At 44.8% G+C, this 24,216-nt stretch overlaps 1 protein-coding gene across 1 annotated transcript in view; it reads right to left on the bottom strand.

The window, feature by feature from the left end:
* Positions 1 to 8,050: 8,050 nt before the first annotated feature.
* LOC128300479 (homeobox protein invected) overlaps positions 8,051 to 24,216 on the bottom strand; it is a 65,717-nt gene continuing 49,551 nt past the window's right edge. The window contains exons 2-3 of the mRNA XM_053036550.1: positions 8,809 to 8,945; positions 8,051 to 8,395 (exon numbers count right to left, since the gene is read on the bottom strand). Of these exons, the coding sequence (XP_052892510.1) occupies positions 8,087 to 8,395; positions 8,809 to 8,945 (446 nt within the window). The 3' untranslated portion in view covers positions 8,051 to 8,086. The remainder of the gene's footprint in view (positions 8,396 to 8,808; positions 8,946 to 24,216) is intronic.

Here is a 24,216-nt window from a genome sequence, read left to right as displayed (position 1 = left end):
TGTTGGGCGCCATCTTGCGCGCCATCTTGCTCTGCTGATACCAGGTGTTACCTCTTTAAAAACATGCTCTCCTGGTAACGGAAATCTGAAAACAGCTGGTTTGTATGAAAAGTTAGTGTTTAAACATTGCATATCTTACGGCGCATTGCATTGCAAATTGGTTGCAAAGTTAGTGTATAAACATTGCATACCTTACGGCGCAGTACCAGGAGCTACCTCTTCCGTGCATGCTCTCCTGGTACTATACATTCGGAAACTGGTAGTTTTCGAAGAAATTTTTCACGACCAACGGGAAAGTTAGTGTTTAAATATTGCATACCTTTAGGCGTTCTTCGGGAAAAATGGCGGTACCAGGCGCTTCCTGCATAACATCGCTGCTGCTCTGCATAACATCGGAACATTGCATACCTTTTGGCGGTTATTAAGCAAAATTGCTGTACAAGCTGCTACCTCTTCCGTGGATGCTTTCCTGGTATTGGCAATCTGAAAACAGCTAGTTTGTATGGAATTTCGTACCAACCGACGGAAAGTTTGAACGAGATGAAGGATGCTTTCCGTTTCATCCATCTTCCTTACACTTGCGGGATCGCTCGCACGGGTTTGATAGTATGCAATGCAAAAGTGATGAGCAAATTTATCCCAAGCTGCAGATTTCACCTCTTGAAAAACATGCTCTTCTGGTATCAGAAACCTGAAAACAATTGTGTGCGCGGCAACGGTATAGTGGTTTTTCGCAGTTGACATGCTGATTTTGTCACTTGACAAATTTGTCAACATTTTGTCAACTTTCGTGGCCCTGCACCTAATGATTTCAATAACAGTTAATGAGTTTGTTTGAGATTTTACTCTCCAAGATGACGAACAACTCGCTAATAGTGAGTTAATGTTCTCCTAATTTAAAATCCTCACGAGTGAGTTGAATAGCGGTGAGTGGAGATTTTACTTTCTGCGGCGATTGACAACTCACTAACAGTTAGAAAATAGTTCATTATCATTAATCGTCAAGAGGAAATTGCACAATAGTGAGTGAATTACGTTGATATTTAATTCTCAACTGTGAGGAGCAAGGATTAAGTTCATATTGCAACACACTACTAAAGCATACTAACTCACTCCAAACTAATATGCTACAATAATATGTTATTCCCTACAAAAATTCCTAAATTTATCGCCTGCGTTCATTTTGCACTCGACCGTACATTCCTAATTACCAGAGTAGAATGTTTGCCTTCGACGGTTTCCATTTCAACATATTTAGATGTTTATATTATGTTTATTTTGATTCCTGTCTCTTTCCTTGCTCCGTTCCTACTCCACCCCGGGAAGCGAGGGAATGCGAAAGGAGGAAAGGCCAAATTATTCAAACAAAATCCTCAAACGTCAGCTTAACCGATCATGTCCATCTCGGTGGGTACGGACTCACCAGTCACCTTTGGTAATGCAAATTTCTGCATTCTGGTACAGTTTTGTACCTTTTCTAGCCGGATCGAGTTAAACTTCTCCATTCATTATGAAATCGAGCCGGTTATTCATTATGCCGCCGTTGGATTTAATGATGAATGTACTTATATTTGTAAAGCGGATTATTAATAAAGGCCCAATTTGCTTGTTTTGCGGTTTTGTTTTACGCATTTCATTTGGAAGAGTGATGTGCCACGGCCTGACTTCGAGCGAATGGATTTATTTTCTGTTCCAGGGAGTGGGGATAAGTCATGCAAATACATAAAATTAAATACATTGAAAACATAGAAAATAACTTATTTCGTTAGTAAATACTTTTCTCTTTGGACAATTGTATGCACATTCACACACACACACACACACCTTAGGGAGAATTTGTTTCCCCAGATGAACGATCAATCTATTGAATAAATAAAATTACAAACTTTCCTTACATCCTTAATCACCTCCTTCCGGACAGGTCGCGAGACGTCTTCTTAAGTCAACAGCACATACGCATCACGGCGGGTCACTCATTAGTTGCGTTTCGTGAAGTGTGAAGTGAAGAGCAAACACTGGCCACTTGTCGACGCCTGGCCGCTCGGGTTGACCGGGACCGAAGCCGTTTATAGCTGACCGGTTTTGGGTGCCACCTTGAATTATTTACTCGCAAACAGCGCCAGCGACCCGGGCGTCCGGGCGCAGACCATCGCAAACACTCACCATTCCGTACATCACCTCGACGACTAATTGGCCCCCGTGCTCGGGTGGTTCTGTGTGGTCACAAAGGGTCACCATTGCCATTAGACCGTATCCCGTGTACGCCGTGTGTGCTTATGGTAGGTTTGGTCCGTTGATCTGGCGGTAATCGTGCGTAGAAAATTGTCTAAATAACCACCCTAAAGGATCCTCGCTCGCTCGCTGAAAATGATCACTAATTAACATGTAAATGTGGTGGCCACCGGACCACAAGGGTGGTCACATCCCGGGGTGGCGTCGTTGTTCGTCTTGTTTGGAATGGTTTATCAAGCTCTCAGCGTTGCGCAGTGTAATCGGTAGCAAAGTGACACCTAAAAGCTTACAAACAACTACGGGAAACAATCGCGAGGCTATTTCCGGCTTGTGGACACTTATTGGATAGAAAATATGTAGGCAGAGTCGGTGGGCCTGTGGAACTTTCAAGCATTAAAAACAAATTTAAGACGAATGATCAGTAATTTTACGGTAAAGATCAAACCTATTGTCATTCAAAATAATCTTTAATGACAAAACTATGTTGTATCTGAATGGTCCTTGTTGACTTCGAGGTGGTGGCGAGTTTTATAGAAAGAATACTTCTTGGCTCCTTTTAGGCAATATTATTTTTCCACCTTCAATTTCCATGGACTTCTTGAATATAGAAGTCTTTATGAACAAAATTCGTTTTTAATTTTCTTTTTAAGGTTGATCCAACAGAGTTATGAGAATACTAAGTCCACTGAATACATTCAAACGATAAGATTCGACTATAGAAAGTCGTACACATTGATTCTTTAGCTAACAATATGCTTAAATTCGCTCCGATCTTGTATAATATATGTATGCTATCGCTCCATTTTTGATAAAGTGTGCGTTAATAAATAAACCGAACCGATTCCAGGTGTGTAAACACTGATGTAACATGCAATGTATGGCTTGAATTTATTGTGATCCTAAAACATACTTCCTGGGGCCTCTTTTATTACTCACACCGACAGTCGGCCTGAGTCGGCCATACATTAGAGCGTGATAAAATTATTAGTCATGATTGTATTTAGCCTCTACCGGCTGCATGGTGGTAATTTATCACGACAACATTCTCTTCTCGATCGGTGATTTACCTAATCCTAATCTTATGCAACCCAAGTTGTGTGCCGCTCCCAGGCGTGTGTCCGAGTGCTTATGGGTCCACATTTCTGTCTGCTTTTCAATTAGATCCAGAATAGGAACACTCGTGACTTTCTTACCGAAATGCCGCAACGCCAAGCGAAAGAAAGGTCCTTTTGAACAATATGTTAGCCCGGTCGGTTTGGCCGGCCGGTCGGCGTTGAAATATGACTTTGTCGTTGAAATATGACGGCGTTGGCTATGAAGCTTTCCCCGCTCTGCGGAAAAAAGCGCAATGGCCACCGCCGTCTGCCTTCCATTCGGAATCGAACCAATTAAACGTTCCCGAGCGGTGCCTGATGTATGGATTAGCTTTTGAAAAGGGAGGCTGAAAATGGAGGTTGGTCGATGGAATGGCCAGCAAACGGGCGTGTCGTGTGTGAAACGCAATGCGAAACACAACAATTATCCAACACCCGCACGCCAGCACCAAGCTCGAAAGGATCACCGACGCAAAGGGCATATCTGTCCTATTGCCACGACCAAGGGTTCCCACCTCTGTTCGGTGATATATAACTATATCACGCGCAACATAATCACATTAATATTCAACTTAACAACACACTATTCCCACCGTACTCCCTTTCGCTCTTTGTTGCAAGTTTACTCCCACGATGCCGAACAAATGCAACAATCTGGATCGTTGTACCGTATCTACCAACCAAAGCCACACTTTCAATAGCTGCAGTTGTTGCATCTCGTCCGTGGTTTGAAGAAAACGCAACGCAGAGATCACTCCACACAAAGACAGACGAATCGGGCTGAGGGGTGGTAAAAATGAACCCATTGGCTCATAAATAATTCGTTATTAAATTAACGCCTCCAAGCGTTATGATTTAAACAATTGAATCATATATTGGCTAAATGATTACATGATTTTACTTGCACGTTTACATTTACATGGGTGCCCTCCCGTTCCACCGCTCTGGCGAGATGGAAGACATTCCGTTTTGTCGAACCGTTTTGCATTAACCTATGTTTATTTAGCCAATGGACGTTGTTTTGGACGTTCCCACCACCGTGTGGTTACAGTTCCCCGGCCCGATATAATTCATTCTACTTAGATTGGCCGCGTGCGATACCTTACGAACACATTCGTTTTTCACTCTTTCTCAAAACATATTTTATCATTGATTTTATGTTGCTTTTATCCTTCCTCGGGTCCGCAAAAATGTCTCACAGAGTACCGGAGCGGAGCATTTTTGCGGGCCGTAGGGCAGCGGTTTCGTTGTAACGCAGTGAAAACTGTCCATTTGTTATGTTTAATGTGGTGTTTCACATCGATTTCACACCGTGTATCGTTGACGATCGTGTCCGCAAAACGCGATCGTGTGCTTGTTACTCGACTGCGTTGGTTGTCGTACCCGTGGAATAATAGGTGACGAGACCGCCAGCGCTACAGTGTCAAAGCCGTCGTCACTGTAAGAGCTCGCTTTCGCTGACCTTTTGCCATTTTGGTGTCGGTTTGCTCGTGTTACAATCGATCGCTCGATCGGATGGTGATAGGTTATGATTGTTTTGGGGAGAGTTTTGAACAGTGAAACAATGTAGTTCGTTCGTTGCTAATCTTATCGTCGGAAGACCAACATGGAGATGTAGGATGGAGTCCGTAAGGCAATTGAATTTAGCTGTATCAAGAATTTGTAGTTATTAATTTGATGAGACTCTAAACAAGCACAAGGAAGTAATTTCTTGAGTAATTTCCGCGAAAACATTATATCCTTCAAATTCATTTTTTTTATTAAACACATTTCCCTTTATTTAACTTTTTCTCAGGAGGAAAACAATCTAAACTGTAATGTATGGCCTACTGGTTTGACCAGTTTGCATAAAAAGCTAACAGCGATTGAAGGTATCGAAGGCTCCACTACAATCATTGTCGCTAATTTTTTTCTGTACCCGAATTATCCGAGTTTATCCGAATTTTATGTCGATTAAGAACCATTTTTCTCCACAATTGATACTAATAGGTGTACAAATTTATGCATTAAAAAGTATGCGAAAAATAGTAAATGGTAAAATAGTAAAAATAGTAATGCGAAACTATGACTGAGGTGCGATAAGAAACGTATAGTAAGTAAGTTAATTTAACTACACCTAACTGGCAGAATAGGAAATTAAGTAATAAATATTAGCTCACCTAATATCGATCACTGATCGATGCTGAAGGAATATTTCAGATAAGCGTACAGTACTTTCTACTACCATTTTTGCTACAGAGGACGGATATCGCTTTCTCTTGGGCCCGATTAAAACCAACCCCCGGAAGCATACTGCGCGGTATGGCACGGCTCTACGCAAAGCATAATGAAATCGTTAACCACTAAACGCCAGCCATAAATCGACCAACAAACAATCAAAGCGACTGTTTCGGTAAAGTTATTAACCCGGTGGTGAGAGTCTTAAGCAATGGGCACAGCTAACACTGTGCTGGCCTTACATTCTTGCAGGAGTAGCAACACACACGCACTTGTACAATCGCTCCCCCGCAACAGCAACGCAAGCATTACTTCGTAATAATTAATCACACGCACTGATTTCTGTTCAGCATCTCGTGCTCGGCAAGTAGAAAAATGTCGTACCTACACACCGGGAACAGTGGGATTTTCAAACCACCAACCAGCACCCCAAAATTTATGCTCCAACTCCCACCCACGGCCATGGTGGTGCGTTACGATTGCTATCGAAACATGGATACTCACGCTGCTCGTCGTTTCTACACAAACAATGTTTCGCGCTTCCATTTGCATGAACTCACCGAGTAAAAACAGGGAGTGGATGGATGAGGTGGCAAACCGACGGTTGGGGGAGGGTTGGTAAAAAAACAAAATGGATTCCAAACGCGAAGGTGGCAAATGTCCACCGGATTCGATTCCATAAATTCATAACTTAATTTTGCGTCCATTTCCCGCTTTTGTTTTACGAAAGCTCGATAATACCTTTTGCCTACATGGTGGTGTTTTTTTTCACACCCTAATGGCTAGTGAGCACGAGATCAGCACGAAAAAGGTCTTAGTAGGTCTGAACCCTCTCGCAAATGAAACTGTTATTGGAATTGGAATATTTTCACGTCACTCCGGAAGATCATTTCTTGGGTTAGGTTAAGTGAATTCCAGAAGAATGCCAGAGCTCAACGCTTATCGAACCAAAATCGATCGTGCTGGAAAAGACCTCCGTCGGTGCGAACGAGTCCATCGCGTGTTTAGTGATGCTTTTAAAGCAAGTATTTCGAAGGCAAACACAAGAAACGAAACGAATGCTATAAACCCGTCGGCTTTATAGCGTTCCTCATTTGTATGCTTAGATTTGAAGATTTTCATCCAACCCCTAATCTAACTCTCTCGCTGTACTTCTTGAAGTCTCTCTCTCTCTCGATTCCTAATGTATTGATGAAGCAATTCACTTATCAGAAACATTCCGACAAGCGTTCCAGCGTAAAGCCAATTTCCGAACTGATCGATTGCTTTATTAAATAAACAACACCCGGCACTTGCACTAAATAATGCAAACAAAATGGAACGCACCGAAATTCCGCTCGATCAACAACCTCACGGCTAATCACTTACTTACGAACCTTTACCGGGCAGAATAATAGACTTTCTTTCACAGTTTCACTTACAGGAGCGCGAGTTCTTTCCAGCCATTTTTTGCCCCAACACCCACCATCATCAAATCAAACAACACGCAAACCGGCGTTTGAACAGTTTTAATTGAACTATGAATATTTTATTTCCCAAGTTTAGTTTACTCCTCCAGCTCCACTGCTCGTTCGTCCCGTGTCCATCCTGCGTCGCCTGCCGTGAACTATTTTTGCGCTCATCTAGTGTGCGTGTACGTAGAGTGTAGAGTGGTTCGTTCCGTTTGGGATAGTTTGAATCTTTTGCTTCTTTTGCTGGCTTGTTTGTTGGAAGTAAAAGGATTATTTACGGAATGAGCCACGAAACGAAACGGGGTTAGGCCCCGGGCCGGTGTATTACCAGGTTTTACGATAGGGTAAAAGTTTCGCACAAGGATAGATTCAAAAACAACTCGCTCTGTACTACTGTTTCGTGATAGTTCTAGCACGTTTCGGTCTCCTGTTCCACCTAGATATGACTTAATTTGTGTCGTTCGAATGGTTTACGTTTACTTCCCTTTTCTTTTGTCTACCATTTAGGACGATTTCGGTTTTAATAAGTTCATTAACGAGTGGCCAAGCGTGTCTGTGTCTGAGAGAGATAGAAGGAAACAAACCCAACAAAACACGACGCGTCTGGAAGTATTTGGACGACTTCCGACCTTTTCTCTGTTGGAATAATAAATAAAACAGCACCACTATTCTGTACATTGGGACCTTCTGACCTTTTGAACATAGTTTTCTGGACAATCGCGATACAATTACCAAATTAAAATAAAAAAAACATACATGCACATACTCACTTATACGGTAGTTCATTATTTAGTTATCACAGATATTTCGCTTCATTTCTCGTTAGTTTTCATATTGCCATGGGTTTTGATTTTTCCAATCCGACTGGGAGGGTCTTGGCCACACACTCGAGTGTGCGTGTAGACACGAACAATGCTATTTACACACTACACATTATGGGCATATACGTTTGTCCCTAAACCGAGCGCACACACAATTTCCCGCAATAAGGGCTAATAGTGAGCGGGAGAGAATGAGTGTGAGATTAATAAATATATTTTTCTTGATGGAGGATTTTGCGCACGAAATTTTCACAGGCCTCCCCCCCTACTATTACGCGTTGGCTACAGTGGCGGATGCCGCCGGTCCGGCTGATCCCGTGCGTGATTCGGCGGCTGCTGCGGCCGCCGCCTGCATCTCCTGTAGTTCCTCTTCCTCGCGGGTCAACGGGACGGTTGAGTGATTGTACAGACCCTGGGCCATTAGTTGCAGGGCGAGCGGGTTCTTCTGGCCGGATGATTTCTTGATTTTGGCGCGTTTGTTCTGGAACCAGATTTTGATCTGTGCCTCGTTCAGGCCCAGCTCGGCACTCAGCTGCTGACGGCGACGCTCGGTAAGGTATCGGTTTTCGGCAAACTCGTGCTGTTAATGAGAGGAGTGGAAAAAAGGTACCCATTATAGGAAAGCCAGGAAGGAATTGCTAAATAGACCTGAAGCGAGTGCGTAAGTTATAATCTTAAGTCAAAGAGGCTCAAAAGGTGAGAAATATATTTGAAGCACATTATAATCAATGCTCTAATTCGAGCATTTAACACATCATAAATCACAAGAATTTCCGAACCCCGTTAGGTACACAACGAGTGTCCAAAGTAGCCTCTGTTATGTCGCCAATAATTAGAGCACTTTAACCTGTTAACAATGTGCACCGAATTAGTACGACAAACACGACCTTTCACAACCTAGAACTTGAACCGTTTTCCACCCGATTGTTACATTTCACGTCGTTTAAACTAATTCTGAACTGGAAAAGCAACGCTTCTCGATCGAAACCGTACCTTTAACCGGGCCAGCTGGGGTCCACTGAATGCCGTCCGTGGTCGCTTATCGTCCGCGAGTGCCGATGCTGCCGTCTGTTGCGCCGCACTGCTGCTCTTTTCCGCCGGGCTTTTCTTTGGTTTGCGCGTTCGTGGACCTACACAAGGAAGACAAGGAGAAGCACGTTAGGAATCTCGTTAGTATGGTGATGAAATGGGGGATAAATAAAAGTCATCTTTTACGTAAAACCCCTTCTTGTACAGCGCGAACCCTTCGCCGGATCATTGTTGAGATCGTGGTTGGTTGGAAGAATAATCAAACGGTAGCGATGCGTAATAATTGATGTACAAATAGCCTCACCCGGGTGGAAGCGGACCGCTAGGGCGCGAGCGAGAGACAGATACAACGGAAATTAGCCCCCCCAAAATAAAAAAAAAAGCGTCGTTCTCGAGTGATGCGCCCGAGCAGACCACCGTGGTGGGTTTTTGGAAAGATTTTTCCCGCGCCTTTCGTCGAGTGAGTGGTGCCCTATGGCGCCAAACGGTGCCCTTTTTCCCGGTGGTACCATCAAGCATTTCCCAAGCGCCAGCTGGGAACGTTTTACACCATCTCCAGTACCAGAAGGTCTTTAACGTAACAAAAAAAAAAACGCAGCGTAAGGAAAAAGAGACAGTTTGAGTGGCCAGAAGAAACTAAGCGTTTGCGCACAAGCGGGTTCCACAAAAACCCCCATAAAAAAGAAACCAACCAACAATCGTTAACTGAACGGTGGAAGGAAAATCGGAAAGGCAGCATTACACATTGCCTGTCGTCATGTTTGCGCTCATGTTGTTATGGATCGTTTGTTGTTTGCTTTTCCTGAAAGATGTACATAGAGTAGGATGTGTTTTTTTTCTTCCTTTTTATTTCAATGCCCTTCCTTCACTCTTTCCCTCGATGTGTGTGTTTGTTTTCCCATTCCCACCCCCCTGGGTCAGCATCCCGGCTGGCCCTCACGAGTACACGAGGATTGCGTACACGGGAACAATAACTCGCCCATTTGTGGTATTTTTGTTTGTTTATCATATGCACTTGAGCCATGCCTGGGCCATCGTCAACCCTATACCTGGAGGGTGGTTCCGATCAAGAACGCTTCGATTCTATTACATCTGCTCTGCTCATCACGTGATTTCAATCTGTTCCCGCATGCCTCAAGTATCATGTCGTGCATTATTTTATGATCGCGATGATGATGATCGTACACACTCCGTGTGGAGGTAAAACAACATGCGCTTGATTGGAATGGACCTCCGGGACATTGTCAGTGCCTTACCGTGCGGCAGTGTGCCGGTGGCGGTTTTGAAACGGAGGGAATGAGATGATTTTTCCCGGAAAGCTCTCACTTGGGAAAAGAGTTCCCAAGGACTTTTCAACGAACATTCTACAGACGCCACAGATGGTGCTGTATGTGATCGTTTTTCGTGCCATACTGTTAAATTCTCGAGAGGATCTCCCATTTGGATCGCCGAGACTCCCCAAGTTAATACATATCTCGTCCACCATCATGAGGGGTTCGACTGAATGAAAGGGAAAAAAGGAGCTCTGTGCACAAAAAAAACGAGCCATAGGTGTGAATGGATCAAAACTGTGTTGTTGTTTTATGCGTCTAATATCTGTTTTCGTTTCGCATTTCCCTAACCCTTATCGTACCATCTAATTCGTCAAGACACACCACAGCACTTAGTCGTGTTCCATTTGATTGGTGGAAGACAAATCGAAACCTGTGTTGTCGAAGCTCGATCACAACTGACCACAAACGCAGTCCGAGGATTGAGTGCCGGAAATGATCGTCAAACATTGTGTGAGCGATGCATGAAGGTGATAATTTTACACCGATCTGTCTGATCATGTTCGTCACGATGGGCTTTGTCGTGATCGTGGTCTACGTTTAGCTTACGCGATGTGTATCGATATGTTGTGTAGGAGAAAACTTTCCAATATCCTGATTATCTTTCTAAATCAAGCATTACTATCGCTTAATGGCATCGATCGATATCATCAATATGAAATTTCCTTTACTAATTGCCTTTTATACATCTCCGACCGATTTATAGTCCTTCTGCTTAATTGTTTAAATAAACCAAATAAGAAGATCATATTTACACCTTCATATTAGAATCTTACTCATGGCCTCTTAGACCTAAACTTAGACGACTTAGCTTCGTAGAAACCTCCGTCTTCAACAAAGTGAAATAAGTCAGCAAAAGTGAGAGATTGAGCTTAAAAAAGTTTAATTGTTGTCTACTTTGTGTAATGTCTTGAGAATGAATATTGTCTTTATGGAGGATGAGCTCAGGAATCTTCGATCCTTGTTACGTAAGAGTCACTCAGTTATAGGAAGATCCACCTGGAAGGTTAATCTAAAAAAATGGTCTTTCTTCTTTGAATGGATTTTTGAAAAATTTAAACTCCTTCAATAGCGACTAGAAAATAATCTACAATAAGTGTAGCATTAAATGCAACAACGTAACAGCAAATAATTAAAAAGGAATTCGGATGACTCAGCTGGTGAACCTTCGTGCGCACGCAAAACGTATGTCTCTGGTCACTGGATATATTCAACCTAGTTCCTCGATGAAACAACCATAAATCAAACATCCACTACATTACACCCATTTGTCCGGTTCGCAACAGAAAACGCTACTCCGAAAAAGAAAACTGTTCCTGTGTGTGTAAAAACTGATCCCCCAACCCGTCCACGAGACATTGGGAAACAAATACAAACCGCCGTGTGCGTGTCCATTCCTTCAAGACCAGAAGTACTCGCACGGTACAGCGTGATCGACGCAACCGACGGACACGGGCCTTGCATCGGTTCGGTTCAAGTTCCTGGCCGTAGTGGGTGGTCTCGGATGGGACGACTGGTCGTAAAGTCGGCCAATTAGCATTTCTATTACCGATCGCGCCCCGGTGCACCGCTGGCGGGTTCTCGGCTTACCGAGAGTAATTAATTGTTTTTGATTTCATAAACGATGGTTTACTACTTCATTCAATTAAAATCCTTCCACGGCCCTAAGCCACCCCTGCTCAATCGTCGATTCCTTTCCAACCTTTATGTACCCCTGAACAAAGATGCATCTCGCAAGTAGGTGTGGTAATAGCTTCGCATTGATTGCTTCCCTTCGTGTGGCTTCTTGCCATTTTTGCGGCAGCGAAAGGAATGCGATAAAATCGCTTCCAGCATCGGGTCTGGACCGCGACATGGGAAGACAATCAATTGCCATAAGCCATCAAATCCTTCCCATTCAAGCATCGTGTTTCCTATTCTGTTCTGGATCATGTTCACAAACACTTCAAAAACGGATTCTCAACCCTGTCCGCATGTGTTTACTCACGTACTATTCCTCATTCTAAAACGCGCCTCAAGTGAGTGTTAGGAAAGCGTTTTTGTTCCTTTCTTATTCGGCCCTAACAACAACACGAACTACAACGACTTGTAGCTAGATGTTTTCATTTCACATTTATGATCTCGTTCTCGATGACGGTGGCGTTGATCGCCGGGAAAAGGTTATGTTTTTCTTGGTGGTTTTGTTTTTGTTGCCTTAGGTCGATTCTTTATCGAGCTAATGTTTGCGTTTTGCCACAATCGAAAGGTTATTAGAAGAATGATCGGTACGAGCGCCGCATAAACACTTCACCGGGTGACTCACGCTTTGTCGCTGGAGTGCTTGTTCTGAGGGCGTTGAGATGGAGCTGAAAGACGGTATCAAAACATCGATCTTATCTCTCGCAAAAGTAGTTTTCCAAGTGCGGCGTACGAACAATGAGAAGGAGAAGTATTTATACATGAAGCTAAACAATCATTCAATATTTATGAACATTATTCTTCATATAATTTATCTTTAAGCTTCTGCGTGCTTACATTATTTTATTCAAGACAAGAAGAATTCAAGTTAAGGCAATATTCTTGATGTAGCACATTTACATTCCAAAAGCGTTTTCCCTTGCCAATTCTCACATTCAAAGTATCATCTCTCATCAATTCTCCATCAGCCCATCCAATCCTTCATCCAAGGGGGCAAAAATAAAACCAAACCAGCAAAAATATAAAGTCAGAAGTAAAATCAAGATACATGCTCAGGACAGCATCCAACGGGCATTCCGAGCAGCCGGAGAACCGTCGTGGGTGGTCCCGCACATTAACCGGAATTTCTTTATATCGCTTTATTGTAATTGCTCCTGACGGCTGTGGAGCGTTTGCGCTCGACCGTATGCGAATGCGTTCCTTTCTGGTGAAGGGAGAAAGGATCCGGAGCGAACCAAAAAAAAAAAGAAGAAAGAAAAACCCCCTCACGAAAGCCCTCGAAAAAGGCTCCCATACTCCCATTCCGGTCTTCGCACTCTCGCTCAAGATCACGTTCGCAATCAGTCGAACCAGGCATGTTTGTCGACTGATTGTGTGCATCCATAAGCGGACGGCCAAATAAACAAAAAAAAAACGTGCACTCAAACACATCGCAAGCGCTTCGAAATGGTCGCACATTTTAATGCCAGCACAACATTGCAGCAGTTCGGGCTATGTTTTCGAACCCCGAAACCTGACTGTTCTACGCGCGACAGGTTGAAAACGGGGTCGAAGACATCCATTTTGTGTGATTTGCGTGATGGAAATGAGATTGCCGTCGGATTAACCGTGATCCTTGCCAATGGAATGATCCTCATTAGCGCGGGAACGGACCCCGGTCGGTAAATGGTTCGATTATTTATCAACGCACATGAGCGGCCGAGCGAAAGGATAATATACGATCCATAACTGAAGAATGTACGTGGAAAATGGCTTGAAAACACCGTTCGAAATTCCGAAAACCATTTAGTGACTCACGCTAATAAACTGTGATGGAGCAATTATTTCACATTTCAGTCTAAACACATAACTTACGCTAGCCTGCCCCGTGATTCGGTCTATCTCACGTGACGGTTTGGGTTGCTTTTATTTGCAACCAAAATCAAATAATCAATAGTTTATCGATTGTTTAAACCTGTCTGCAGGCGAAAGCTTTCAGCCCAAATAAGGGAAATAACATTTATATCACAGCCCATCACGACGACAGCTCTCAACAAGGCTCCCGCTAGAGGCGCCTGCTACCGGACGGTCCCGAAGTGATGGAATTTTCTAATTAAAACTTAAAACAATTAATTAAATCGAAAACTGTTCAATTCCCTGCTGGCTTTTTGCCGCGATGCCGCCGAAGAATGTGCAGCCTGTCATCGGCACCTTGGCGGCAAGAGTCGTGCACTGCACTGTCCGGACTAGGGAACGCTTTTACAGTGTTCGTACGGGGGACGTTCACTCTACTCAATATGTCTCAATCGATCGAAGTTCTAACCGAACGACTAAACTTGCCCTATGGCAACAAAGCAGTGTTATCGCCGGCCTGTACTACACCGAAAAACAGCCAACGATTCTACTCGACTGATTTGCAATCATTTAACTAACATTCTTCTGCCCTTCTGCCAGCAGACGAACTGTGCTTTTTTGCCTGCTCTCAATGGAGCAATTCGAACGACGCACAAGGGCGTCTGCACACGACAAACGGTTACAAATAGAACAATTTTAGTGGTGCTCCGTTGGGACAAGCTTAATGACATCTGCAACTGTCAAGCGGCTCGAAAATTGAAACCACAAATAGAAGTGTAAAGAAGCGTATCCTTTCACGGCATAGGCATTCGTTCAAGAATCCTCACCTCCTCGCTGGAACGGAACGTAGAAAGTTCGACAGCTAAAATGTGCAGCGAGTCGGGGGTTAGTCGGGAACTGAAGACGTTTCGAAAGGGAGCTTCCTAATAGGGTTGAGGCCCATCCTGAGGTAGGCAGGTAGGTCCGTGGGTGAGAAATTAGCTACACTTTTACGACATCCCTTTCGGGGAGCTCTTCAAGAGAGTTTCCACCGAAACAAAAACGAAGGCCAGAGTCTTTTCGACAGGCCGAACAGGAGTCTCAGTTATTTTAAGGCACTCCTTCCAACTTCCAAACCATGGCCAGGGAAAATGGGGGGGGGGGGGGGTCCCGACCTCATACTGACTCCCGACCAGTGGGCCGGTACTGGAGAGATGCCTACTTTTCCAGTGGCAATTGAAAGTAATGATACTCTTCGACGTTTCGTAGCCGTAGACGAGCTGCTGATTCATGTACCGGTGAGTTATTTGGCTAAAATTTAAATGCTTAATTGCTTTCGGGGTGCCCCCGAAAGCAAACGAACATCGACCGCACGGACGGACAAGAAGTAATGAGCAACATAAATCTTTCCACCGTAAAATCTAACAACCTCGTAAATGGGATCGGGAAGATGTTGGCAGACCCGCTGCCACCCGAGCGTCCCCGGGAAGGGGAGGGTTAACTTTTGCTGGTATCGAACTCCCGTACGGTACAGTTACCAACTCAATTCTGGCTTCTTGAGCCCGTCTGCCCTGTGGGAGGATGGATGACCCGCCGTCGTAAGCTATGCCCGGGAGGGGGGGGGGGGAGGGGAATAGTAAAAGTTTCAAATTTAACTTCAACCTTTTGCTCCAAGAGAGTGCTCTCTCCAACCATGAAAACAAGCCCCCTTCGAAAAGTTTCCATTTGCGTGCACCCTCAAACGGTGCTTAAGGTGTAGTTTGAAGATGTGGCGTTCTCGTGAGGTTTGAATGGTTGTACCGGAGCAGAAACCGTGTTCCGGTTGTGTGCGGTGATTGGGTGATCACCTCCGTAGGAAGAAGGCAATCCCGATCGGCATAAATAATCATCCCGAGCGTTCGGTACAGCAAACACCTAACTTGATGGTGCTTTGTTTTAAGCGTACCTTTACCTGTAACACGATTTCGGAGCGATGTTCTTCAGGTTTTTCTTTTCGGTTCAAAAACCGTCACACCTACACGCGATGATTACATGCACCCTCTGGTCGGAATCGGACCGCTCCTTCTTCGGGGCGGTCAGGAAATGGTGGATAAAAAAGAAACCTACACGGCGCACGCAACAGAGATGTCAAACAAATCACACGAATTAAGCCATTTTATGGCAATGCACACAATGGCGGCAACAGTGATCGGTCCACCCTTTTCGGTGTGTGCTGGGTTTGAAATTGATGCAGCCGGCGGTGAAGGTGTTGAATTTGATTTAATTAGCATTCGACATTGCACACAGCCCGCGTTCGCGTGGAGTTGGCAATCGTGAAGTTTCGACATCATGTCACCATTAGCCTGACAGGCCAGCGTACTCTCAAGCGTTAATCTTCCTTAACCTTAACCATGTGCACATAAAAATTCCACTCCCGTGTTTAAATATGTCAAATCTCTGTGTGCGCGGCACCTTTTGGGCAATCCTCTTTTTTCCCCCCTACTCCGAACCGACTAGGTTCGGCCGTGTAACATGCCATTCTTCATTTCCACTCTATCTGTGCCGCTGTTGGCAATCTCAAGTATCCACCGTATCCACATATATTCCACGCTCATCTTTCTCGCTCTTTAGCTCAGGAATGTGGTTCACCATCATTCATATGTTTGCCACCCCTTGGGGAGGAAAATTTCGCAAATCATTCATACGAAATGCTCGAAATTCGTTCGTTCCGAGCAGCAGAACCCACCGTTTTGCCATTCCCCACCCCACCTCGAGGCGAATTGCCGGCTAAAGGCCATCGTGACGACCGGCAGCACCGAAAACGGAACAGCTCTAGCTTTAATTAACATTTTAAGCAACGGCTAAATTGAGCGTAACAATTAACTCCATTTTTTTTTTTCGGTGCGCTTCTTGCCTGCGTGCTACTGTGTTTTTTCGTTTTGCATCCCTCCCCGGTCACGACGATTGAAACGGTGCACATAAACATCATGGTCAATCGTGACACGATGACACTTGGGGCCGAGAATTATGAAGCGTTGTAAAATGTGCACACCCACCTCCAAACTAGCGTTGTATGCTCGCAAAAACTATCAACTACGCTCACCAATGCTGAGCATGCGTGGTTTTTTTTTTATTGCTCCCGGTCCAAGAAAAAAAACACGTAAACCCAGCAAGGATTGCAAAATCTTCCATCCCTCCCCACAGAAGTCGCATCGTTGTAAAAAATGCGAAATTAAGAGCACCGGTGAAAATGGATTAATTACATCGTCTTGGCAGCACGACAACGATCGTGGACGCGGACGTTTGTTCGACTCGGCAACACACCGTGACACGAACCGTGATGATGACGCACTGCGACACATTCACCAGTAATTAAGCAAATGCGACCTGCCAACGCAAATGCACACACACTTCCTTTCGCCGGCCTTCCACACTTTACAGCGAAAGCTCCGTGCAAGGATCCTTACTCCCGGCACTAATTGCACGATCGTTTCGGACGGGGTCTCGCGGGAGTAAATGAAGGTAGAAAATACTACAGCAGCAGGAGAGGAGAAAAAAAAACAACATTTTCCTCAACCCCCGCGTATCCCACACGGTCATCCCCCCGAAAAGCAGGAACCGAATATTATGCTCCACCGTGCTCACGCACGCGGTGTGTGGTCCGATCTGCCTAGTGCCCAAACGGGTACGAACGAACGATGACGAAATGGATAAAAATTAATTGCGAAAGGAAGCGGCAATTATTGACGTTGACATTTTCTCTCCCCACATCTCTTGCTCCTGCGTAAGTGTGTGTGTGTGTGTGTGTATGCGGTGGAAAAATGGGAACTCTGGTGAAAAGTCTGTCACTGTCTTGAATCGGTTCGTTCACTGCGTAAGGGCATCCGATACGCACACGGGATGCGGTTGCAGAATTCTGTTTCCAACTGCACGCCGTCTGGAGGTGAGCAATCGACTGTGAAATTATCGCACCCGGTCCCGAGTACGAATGGGGTGTCGAATGGGTTCGAAAGATCTATTTCGTTGGTTGCCATTTGTTGTTCACATGAATTTGGCGCAAGAAGTGTATAATAAAGTTAGTGGTGGGTTAAATTTTAACAAAACACCCAAACCGAACCGAAAGACTCCACCTCCAGAAGGTAATAAAAATATCAAACAGGTTTCGGTACATCCGTTCGCTGTTCGTGAACACGTAATTACACGCGGCAATTCGTGATTCGATCTTTAGTGTGAAAGGAGCAAAAAAAAAATCGATCCCGATCGACAGTGTGCAGGATACAAAGAGGTGACAAAAAATTTACACTCTGCCCAACCGCACACCACCACCGGCGGGAAGGGTAATTCGATACGTTGACAATTTTGTGATGTATGACATGAAAGTGATATTTTATTTTTGCACATTAAGGTTTGCACACTTCTTGCCGCAGCTTCGGCGGAGTCCACTTTGCCGTACCACGGCCGGTGATCGAACCGGATCGTGTCCGTCAATAAATGTGTTAATGTACTAATTAAATTGGATTTAGTCTGCCTTCCCCGTGGCAAGAGTTCCCGCGCACCAAGAGTTTCGCACTGGCACAGGAAGGGACCGCAGGATCAATCGAACACACGGCCGACCTTTATCGGAAGTGACAACGGGATCACACGTTGGTGATCCGCGCCGGATCGGGTGACCTTCGCGAAACCGCAGCGAATCGATCGGGATACACGATGACGGTTGTTTTTTTTTCTGATCCAGCCAGGTAATCGATCTGATCCGGTGTTCATACGGTGGTTCTACCGTGGCGCGCTAATACTATTTGACAGCTCGCAGGTGATGGCTTGATTCCGCAATCAACACCAATTCGCAGCACTGGACTCAAGATGTACATGGTAGAAATGATTTTATAGTATACTTACAAATAAGCTTGAAACATCGATGATCTCATCGGGTACTTACTTCTTCCTGTGAACGAAATAGAAACAAAAGAGAGAATTAAGTTTTGAATTTGTAAATAGAAACTTTAAGCTACAATCATTAAGTTTTTACAGGAAGTTGTTTCAGCAAAATTTGATTTTAGATACAAACCATTCATATTAGCCCACTCTGAACCACCCTTTTTTTGTGCAACCAAAATCTTCCCCCAACCGAACGCCGAGTAAGAAGTCATCAAATCTCGCACTCTATTGAGCGGAAGGATATTACCGAACCTTCCCGTTTACACCCCATTCACCACAAATTGCTTCCCTTAAATGGAGAATGATAGCACTTTTGTGCCGCCCCCGGGGTGGAATCGTTTCAATTTGCCGTTTCTTAAAACTTTTCCTTTCCAAACCCCAGCGAAGAATGTTTCCCAACCTTCCCGAGGCGGCTCTCGGTGTGACCTTCAGACAAGTCAAAGAAGCCGGTGGCACATCCGTATGCTCGGTGTAATAAAGCAATAATAATCCTCAAATTAATCCAACAAAAATTTACTCCTGGCAACCGAAACCGGCAAATGATTTCGAAAATTGCCATTCCTCTGTGAGGCCGGACCCGGCGACGACCGTTTGCTTTGGGAAAAACCTGTTAGCAGTGGGCAAAAGTTTCAGCGAGCAAGAAAACACATCCGAAGTTCGTTTTGCCAGGCTGGGAAATGGGGAGGGGAGGGGAGAATATCGTTCTTGTGAACACGTGTTTCTCAATGTCTGGCTGGGGTGGATAAACAAACAGATCGAGGGGATTTAAAGTGTCGTCAGGATCTTTCCGTCGTTGCGGGATGGAATTCCCCGGCGAGGAGTTTCCACCAGAAGTGTTTTAATCTTTATTGAATTACACGGATATAAAGTGACATTAGTGTGTGTGGGGTGGATTTTGCCACTAACCGAACAGGTCCCTGTCAACTGGCAGGCGAAAAGGGTCTGATAATACACACTCGTTGCAAGGGGCTTTTATCACAATAATTTCACACCCTCATCTCGGCGACATTGTTAGGGTTATGATTTTCTTTTCCAACATCCCTTAACCGACAGCGGCCAGGATGCGATAAGCCAATGCAATGCCCGGGAAAGGGGTTGTGCGCTAATAAATCAACATTCGATGCGCCCTTCAAAGCGCAACGCTGGCACTTTATTGGAATCCGAGTGTGTACCATTCCTTGGGTGACGTCTACGGTACCTTCTACCGAACTTCAATCATTTGCTCAACATTTTTAAAGTGTCAATCTGTCCTTAAACCTCACCTAGAAATTGGGGCGCAGTACGTGACGGCGTGAGCGAAAAAAAAAAAACACCAGCAAAAGCGCAAATAAAACACATCCACTTTCACTAGCTGTTTGCGTGCGGGGTTTAAATTCCAACCGCCCCAGGTACGGTACGCCCTTTATTGGCGGAAAAATCAATGATCTTGAAGTGAGGAAAACAAAACAAAAAAGCAGACAATAAATCTTCGTCTCCATCTTCAGACTGACAGGTGGACGTACGAATCACTGGGCGATTGCTCTTTCTCCCCCAACGCTGTGCGCTGAACTTTGTCTGTTTGTGCGAGCGAATCTTATCTGCTTTATCGTCTTGCTTTTACCCGATTCGAATCCGATCGACTTTACGCCGAAAGGAGCAGAACACCATAAATGAAGCACGTCGACGATACGCTACATAGCCCTCCATTTCGGTTCAATAGATTTTGGTCACAGGCGCGGGAAGAATAAAATGGCGACAATCTGTGTAGGTGTTGATTTATTGTTTATTGATTTTATACGGGTAACAACGTCGTCAACGCCCCATCTTACAACACTATCAACGCGTGAGCACACGTGAATGCCGCATCGTGGCCTTTTCGGGAGATGCAAACACTTTCCAGGTGAGTAAAGTCTGCGTTTTCCCTGTGTTTTGCCCGGTGGTGAGTGAGTTTCAAGTGAATTATGTAAAATAGAGCTATAGACCCATGCACACGCGTACGAAAGATTTATGAACTCATGACAACACCTGAATAGATACATCCGTGAATAGATAAACTAAGCTTCTTACTTAGCATTTCATGTCACCTAAACTACGATGCGCGTGCTTTAACGAAACCCAAATCCCTATTGTCTGTTGCTTTTTAAGCCGTTTTATACATCTTCCTTGTTTATGGCATTCCCTTCGCGAAGCGCCCTTGCTGGCGGGGCTGAACGCTAGACCACAAATCGATAATCGTCACGCAATTTCGAGCCGTTTCAACCATCATCATATCGTTTTGGCAGCATGTCACCGTTTGACAACCAATTGATATATTTACTGCCGATTTGGTCGTAAAAAAGGGTACTTTGCCCGAGCAACCGAGTACGCTGCGTATCAACCATTCATCCAGCGGGCTGATCCATTATGCACATGCTCACCACAGGGTCTCCTCCTCCCCAGTTGATGGAGTCAACCACCAACCGACCGGGGGTCTACATAAACAATCGCAACGAACCAGAGTTCGGAACGTGACGATGGTGAATTCCTTACGAGACAGGTGGAATGTCTTTATGAGTAGCTACGGCCCGGAACGGCTCGAAACTGCTTCCTTCAGTAACGGAGGAAAGGACCCTCGAAAACCGCGAGACCCCGTTCTAAGCGCACAAAACAAACGGGGCCACCAACCGGCCCGAAACCGAACCGAGGGAAACAAATAGCGACCAAAACACCAAGGCGGTACGGCTGAGGGTAAATAAATAAAGCGCAACAAACATGGTGGAGTTTATGGCCCCAGGAAACGACCGATTTTTCGTATCGATTTATTCGAAGCATAAATCTGCGTTGGTGGATCGTAAATAGTATGAATTATGACTTGGCCGCGTCACCCGGTCTGGCGGTATGCGGGCCCGATTGGGATCGTGACGGAAGAAAACCCGAACCCGCGCACGAACGATCGATTTGCAAAGGGGCGAATCGAACCCGCGGCCATTAAAGGTCGTTGCGAGGGCGGCTTTAAGAAGGCCTTTTTCGACCTATCGAAACGAACAACCGGTGCGAGCGGTGTAATCGAACACTTTACGAAACACGGTACAATTGTTGTCGATCAGTGTGTCAATCGGTGTTCTTAAAAGGACGATTGAATGCAACTGGAGGAACTCATAACAAGAGCTAAGTGAGAGTTTGGACTCTACTACAACTCTTGAATCAAGCAAACCAGTTTAGTGAGATAATTAAGCGATTGTAATTAATGTGTCGTCTTTTGCCGCTAGTCTTTTGGTTGCCTCGCTGGAGAAGTTGTTAAACAGGAGATTTATTCGGGCGAGTTACGCATTTCGCTACAACAAAAAACCCACACACTCGGGCTGGCAGCCGTTGCCAACTAAATGCCAACCAGTGGATCATACCCGGCACAAAGATCACAAAACACGGATTCGAGTGCTCGAAACCAGGCGTTCTGGTGTCCTGGCGAATGGCGGCGAGGCGACGCCATAAATTTCATAATGACAGTTTAATGGCTTTATTTTTGGTCGATTTGTTATTATTTATAGTGTCACACCGTCGCAGAGTGTGTATTTTATTCTTCTTCCAGCCCAACACCTTCCGGGCGCTGCAACCATAACCAATCAGTATAGGTGGTTCCACCAAGGCCCTCACCTTATACACCTTCGAAAAAGGCTTAATGTCCGTGCTGCTCATATACACCGGACACGTGGGAGATAAAGGTAGCGATCGGAGCGAGTTTGTTTTGCAGCGGCGAACACTGAGTGCGATCATTTCTGGTGGAAGTGCGTTTGCTTATAAATCATGGATTAAGTGTATCGAATATCAAGCGCGTATGCGTAGTAGGGAGCTAATTTATGTCACCCGCTGTGGTCCTATTGTCGGACAACGTACGTGCGAGGCTGTCGTCATCGGGTAAACATCTTTATAAAACTCATTTAAGAACATCTCGATATTTACGTAAGACTTTTTTAATAATATCGATCAATTTTAGAAAATCAATCAAAATTCCATCCCGCAATTCAATTACAAACATTGCGTTGTCAATCAAAATGTTCCACAGTAGGCTAATTTCGGCCTACTCCACGTCCAACTCATATCAGCATCCATCAAATGAAAACGCTCTGCGGCGTACGCAAACAATGGGCAATGCTTTCATTCAAACGCAAGCATTTAACATCACATTCACTCCCATTAACAGCTAAAGTCCCGGTAGTAGCACCGTACTAAAAATACCCGACCCAGTGCCGAGATCATCTCAAGATATATGGCTAATAATAAGGAAAACCGTACCCCGTACCATCAACCATCCACAGCCTGCTTTCCCAGGCCGGGTGAAAAATCACTACCGAAATTCATCGTTTTTTGTTTTGACTAGCACGAGGGGGATGGGCCACCGGCATAACAACATCGTCAAAATCTTAATTAGACATAGTTTAGTAACTAATTATTTGTATTTTAAACCACTCCACTCGCTCGCTGTTCCCTGTTTGTCCGCATCCTAAGCTAAAATGAAAATGTTCTTGTTTCTACATGCACCGCCGCAAGGCGCTCTTTCTCTGAATAACGGAAAAGCGCCATTCCACGTGAATTCCTTGCGAGAATTGTGAGAGAGACAGAACCGTGAAAAACAGCCGTCAGTTAAAAACATTCAAACAAACACGGGATTCAAACAAGTCCGGCCAAGCGGGAAGGGATAGTGGGATAAAATGTAATTTCAAACGGAATCTGTCATGTTTTCCTCTCATTTTCCACCGCTTTCCACCGATCCCTGTCGTGCAAAAAAAAAAGTCACTATTGCAGATTTTGAACATTTAATCCTTGTTGTTCGCGAGCGAGAACGAATCCGGACCGTGTGGCCGGTAGCGCTCCCCCGGAAAGGTCTAGGCAAAATGGGGTTCGGACCCTCGTGAGCATCGTGTACGTGTGTGTGTGAGTTCCAACAACCGGTTGTTGAGGATCTCCCGTTCAACCGCGCGTACCCGTACTGTACTTCGTTTTCATTTCAAACGTCACATCTTAACAAACTGTCATGAAGTTAAATTTAATTAAATCCTTCATGTCGCTGTGTCTGTTCTGGTTGGTCCCGAAAATTGGTTCTCCCCTTTCCCTTCTGGCCAGGAGGTTCCTCGTACCGGGACTTGGTCGAATCGTCTCTCTCTCTCACTGCGCGTAACATTTTCAATTCGTTACGTGGAAATTCGTTCCACCGGGAACCGTGCCATCCATGTTCCGGAAGCGAGCGCATGATTGTTGGAACTTCAATGTTAGATGCAGTTTAGAATTCCCGGGACTTTTTTTGGGGGGTTTTCGTTTTGCAGTTTCATGTACTCGCCTGTTACAGTACAACGGGATATTATCACATTTCAAATGAGAAGTGCAAACAGTCATCAGTCAGCGCGAATGAATTCTAAGCTACCAGGTTCGGGATCGAGTTCTAAATTTACCGCCCAAAAGACACCAATCATTCTACTGTTTCATCAACGTCAGCACAACGCTGGACAACGGCTGAGCCGAACCGGTGGATGTTGTGTGAAAAACAATTAGTGTCGTCGTCCCGTTTGGTGACGCACTCCACCAAGGATGTAATTTAAATGTAAATTTATTTACTATTTTAGCCACACGTTACGCACGATCGTGCTGTTTGCTAAACATGCTCACAAACGATGTAATGATGTGG

Source organism: Anopheles moucheti, chromosome 3 (genome assembly GCF_943734755.1).
Source record: "Anopheles moucheti chromosome 3, idAnoMoucSN_F20_07, whole genome shotgun sequence".
NCBI classification, from domain to species: domain Eukaryota; kingdom Metazoa; phylum Arthropoda; class Insecta; order Diptera; family Culicidae; genus Anopheles; species Anopheles moucheti.
The sequence above is the reverse complement of the archived record's forward strand: the minus strand, read 5'-3'. Positions and strand labels throughout refer to the sequence as shown.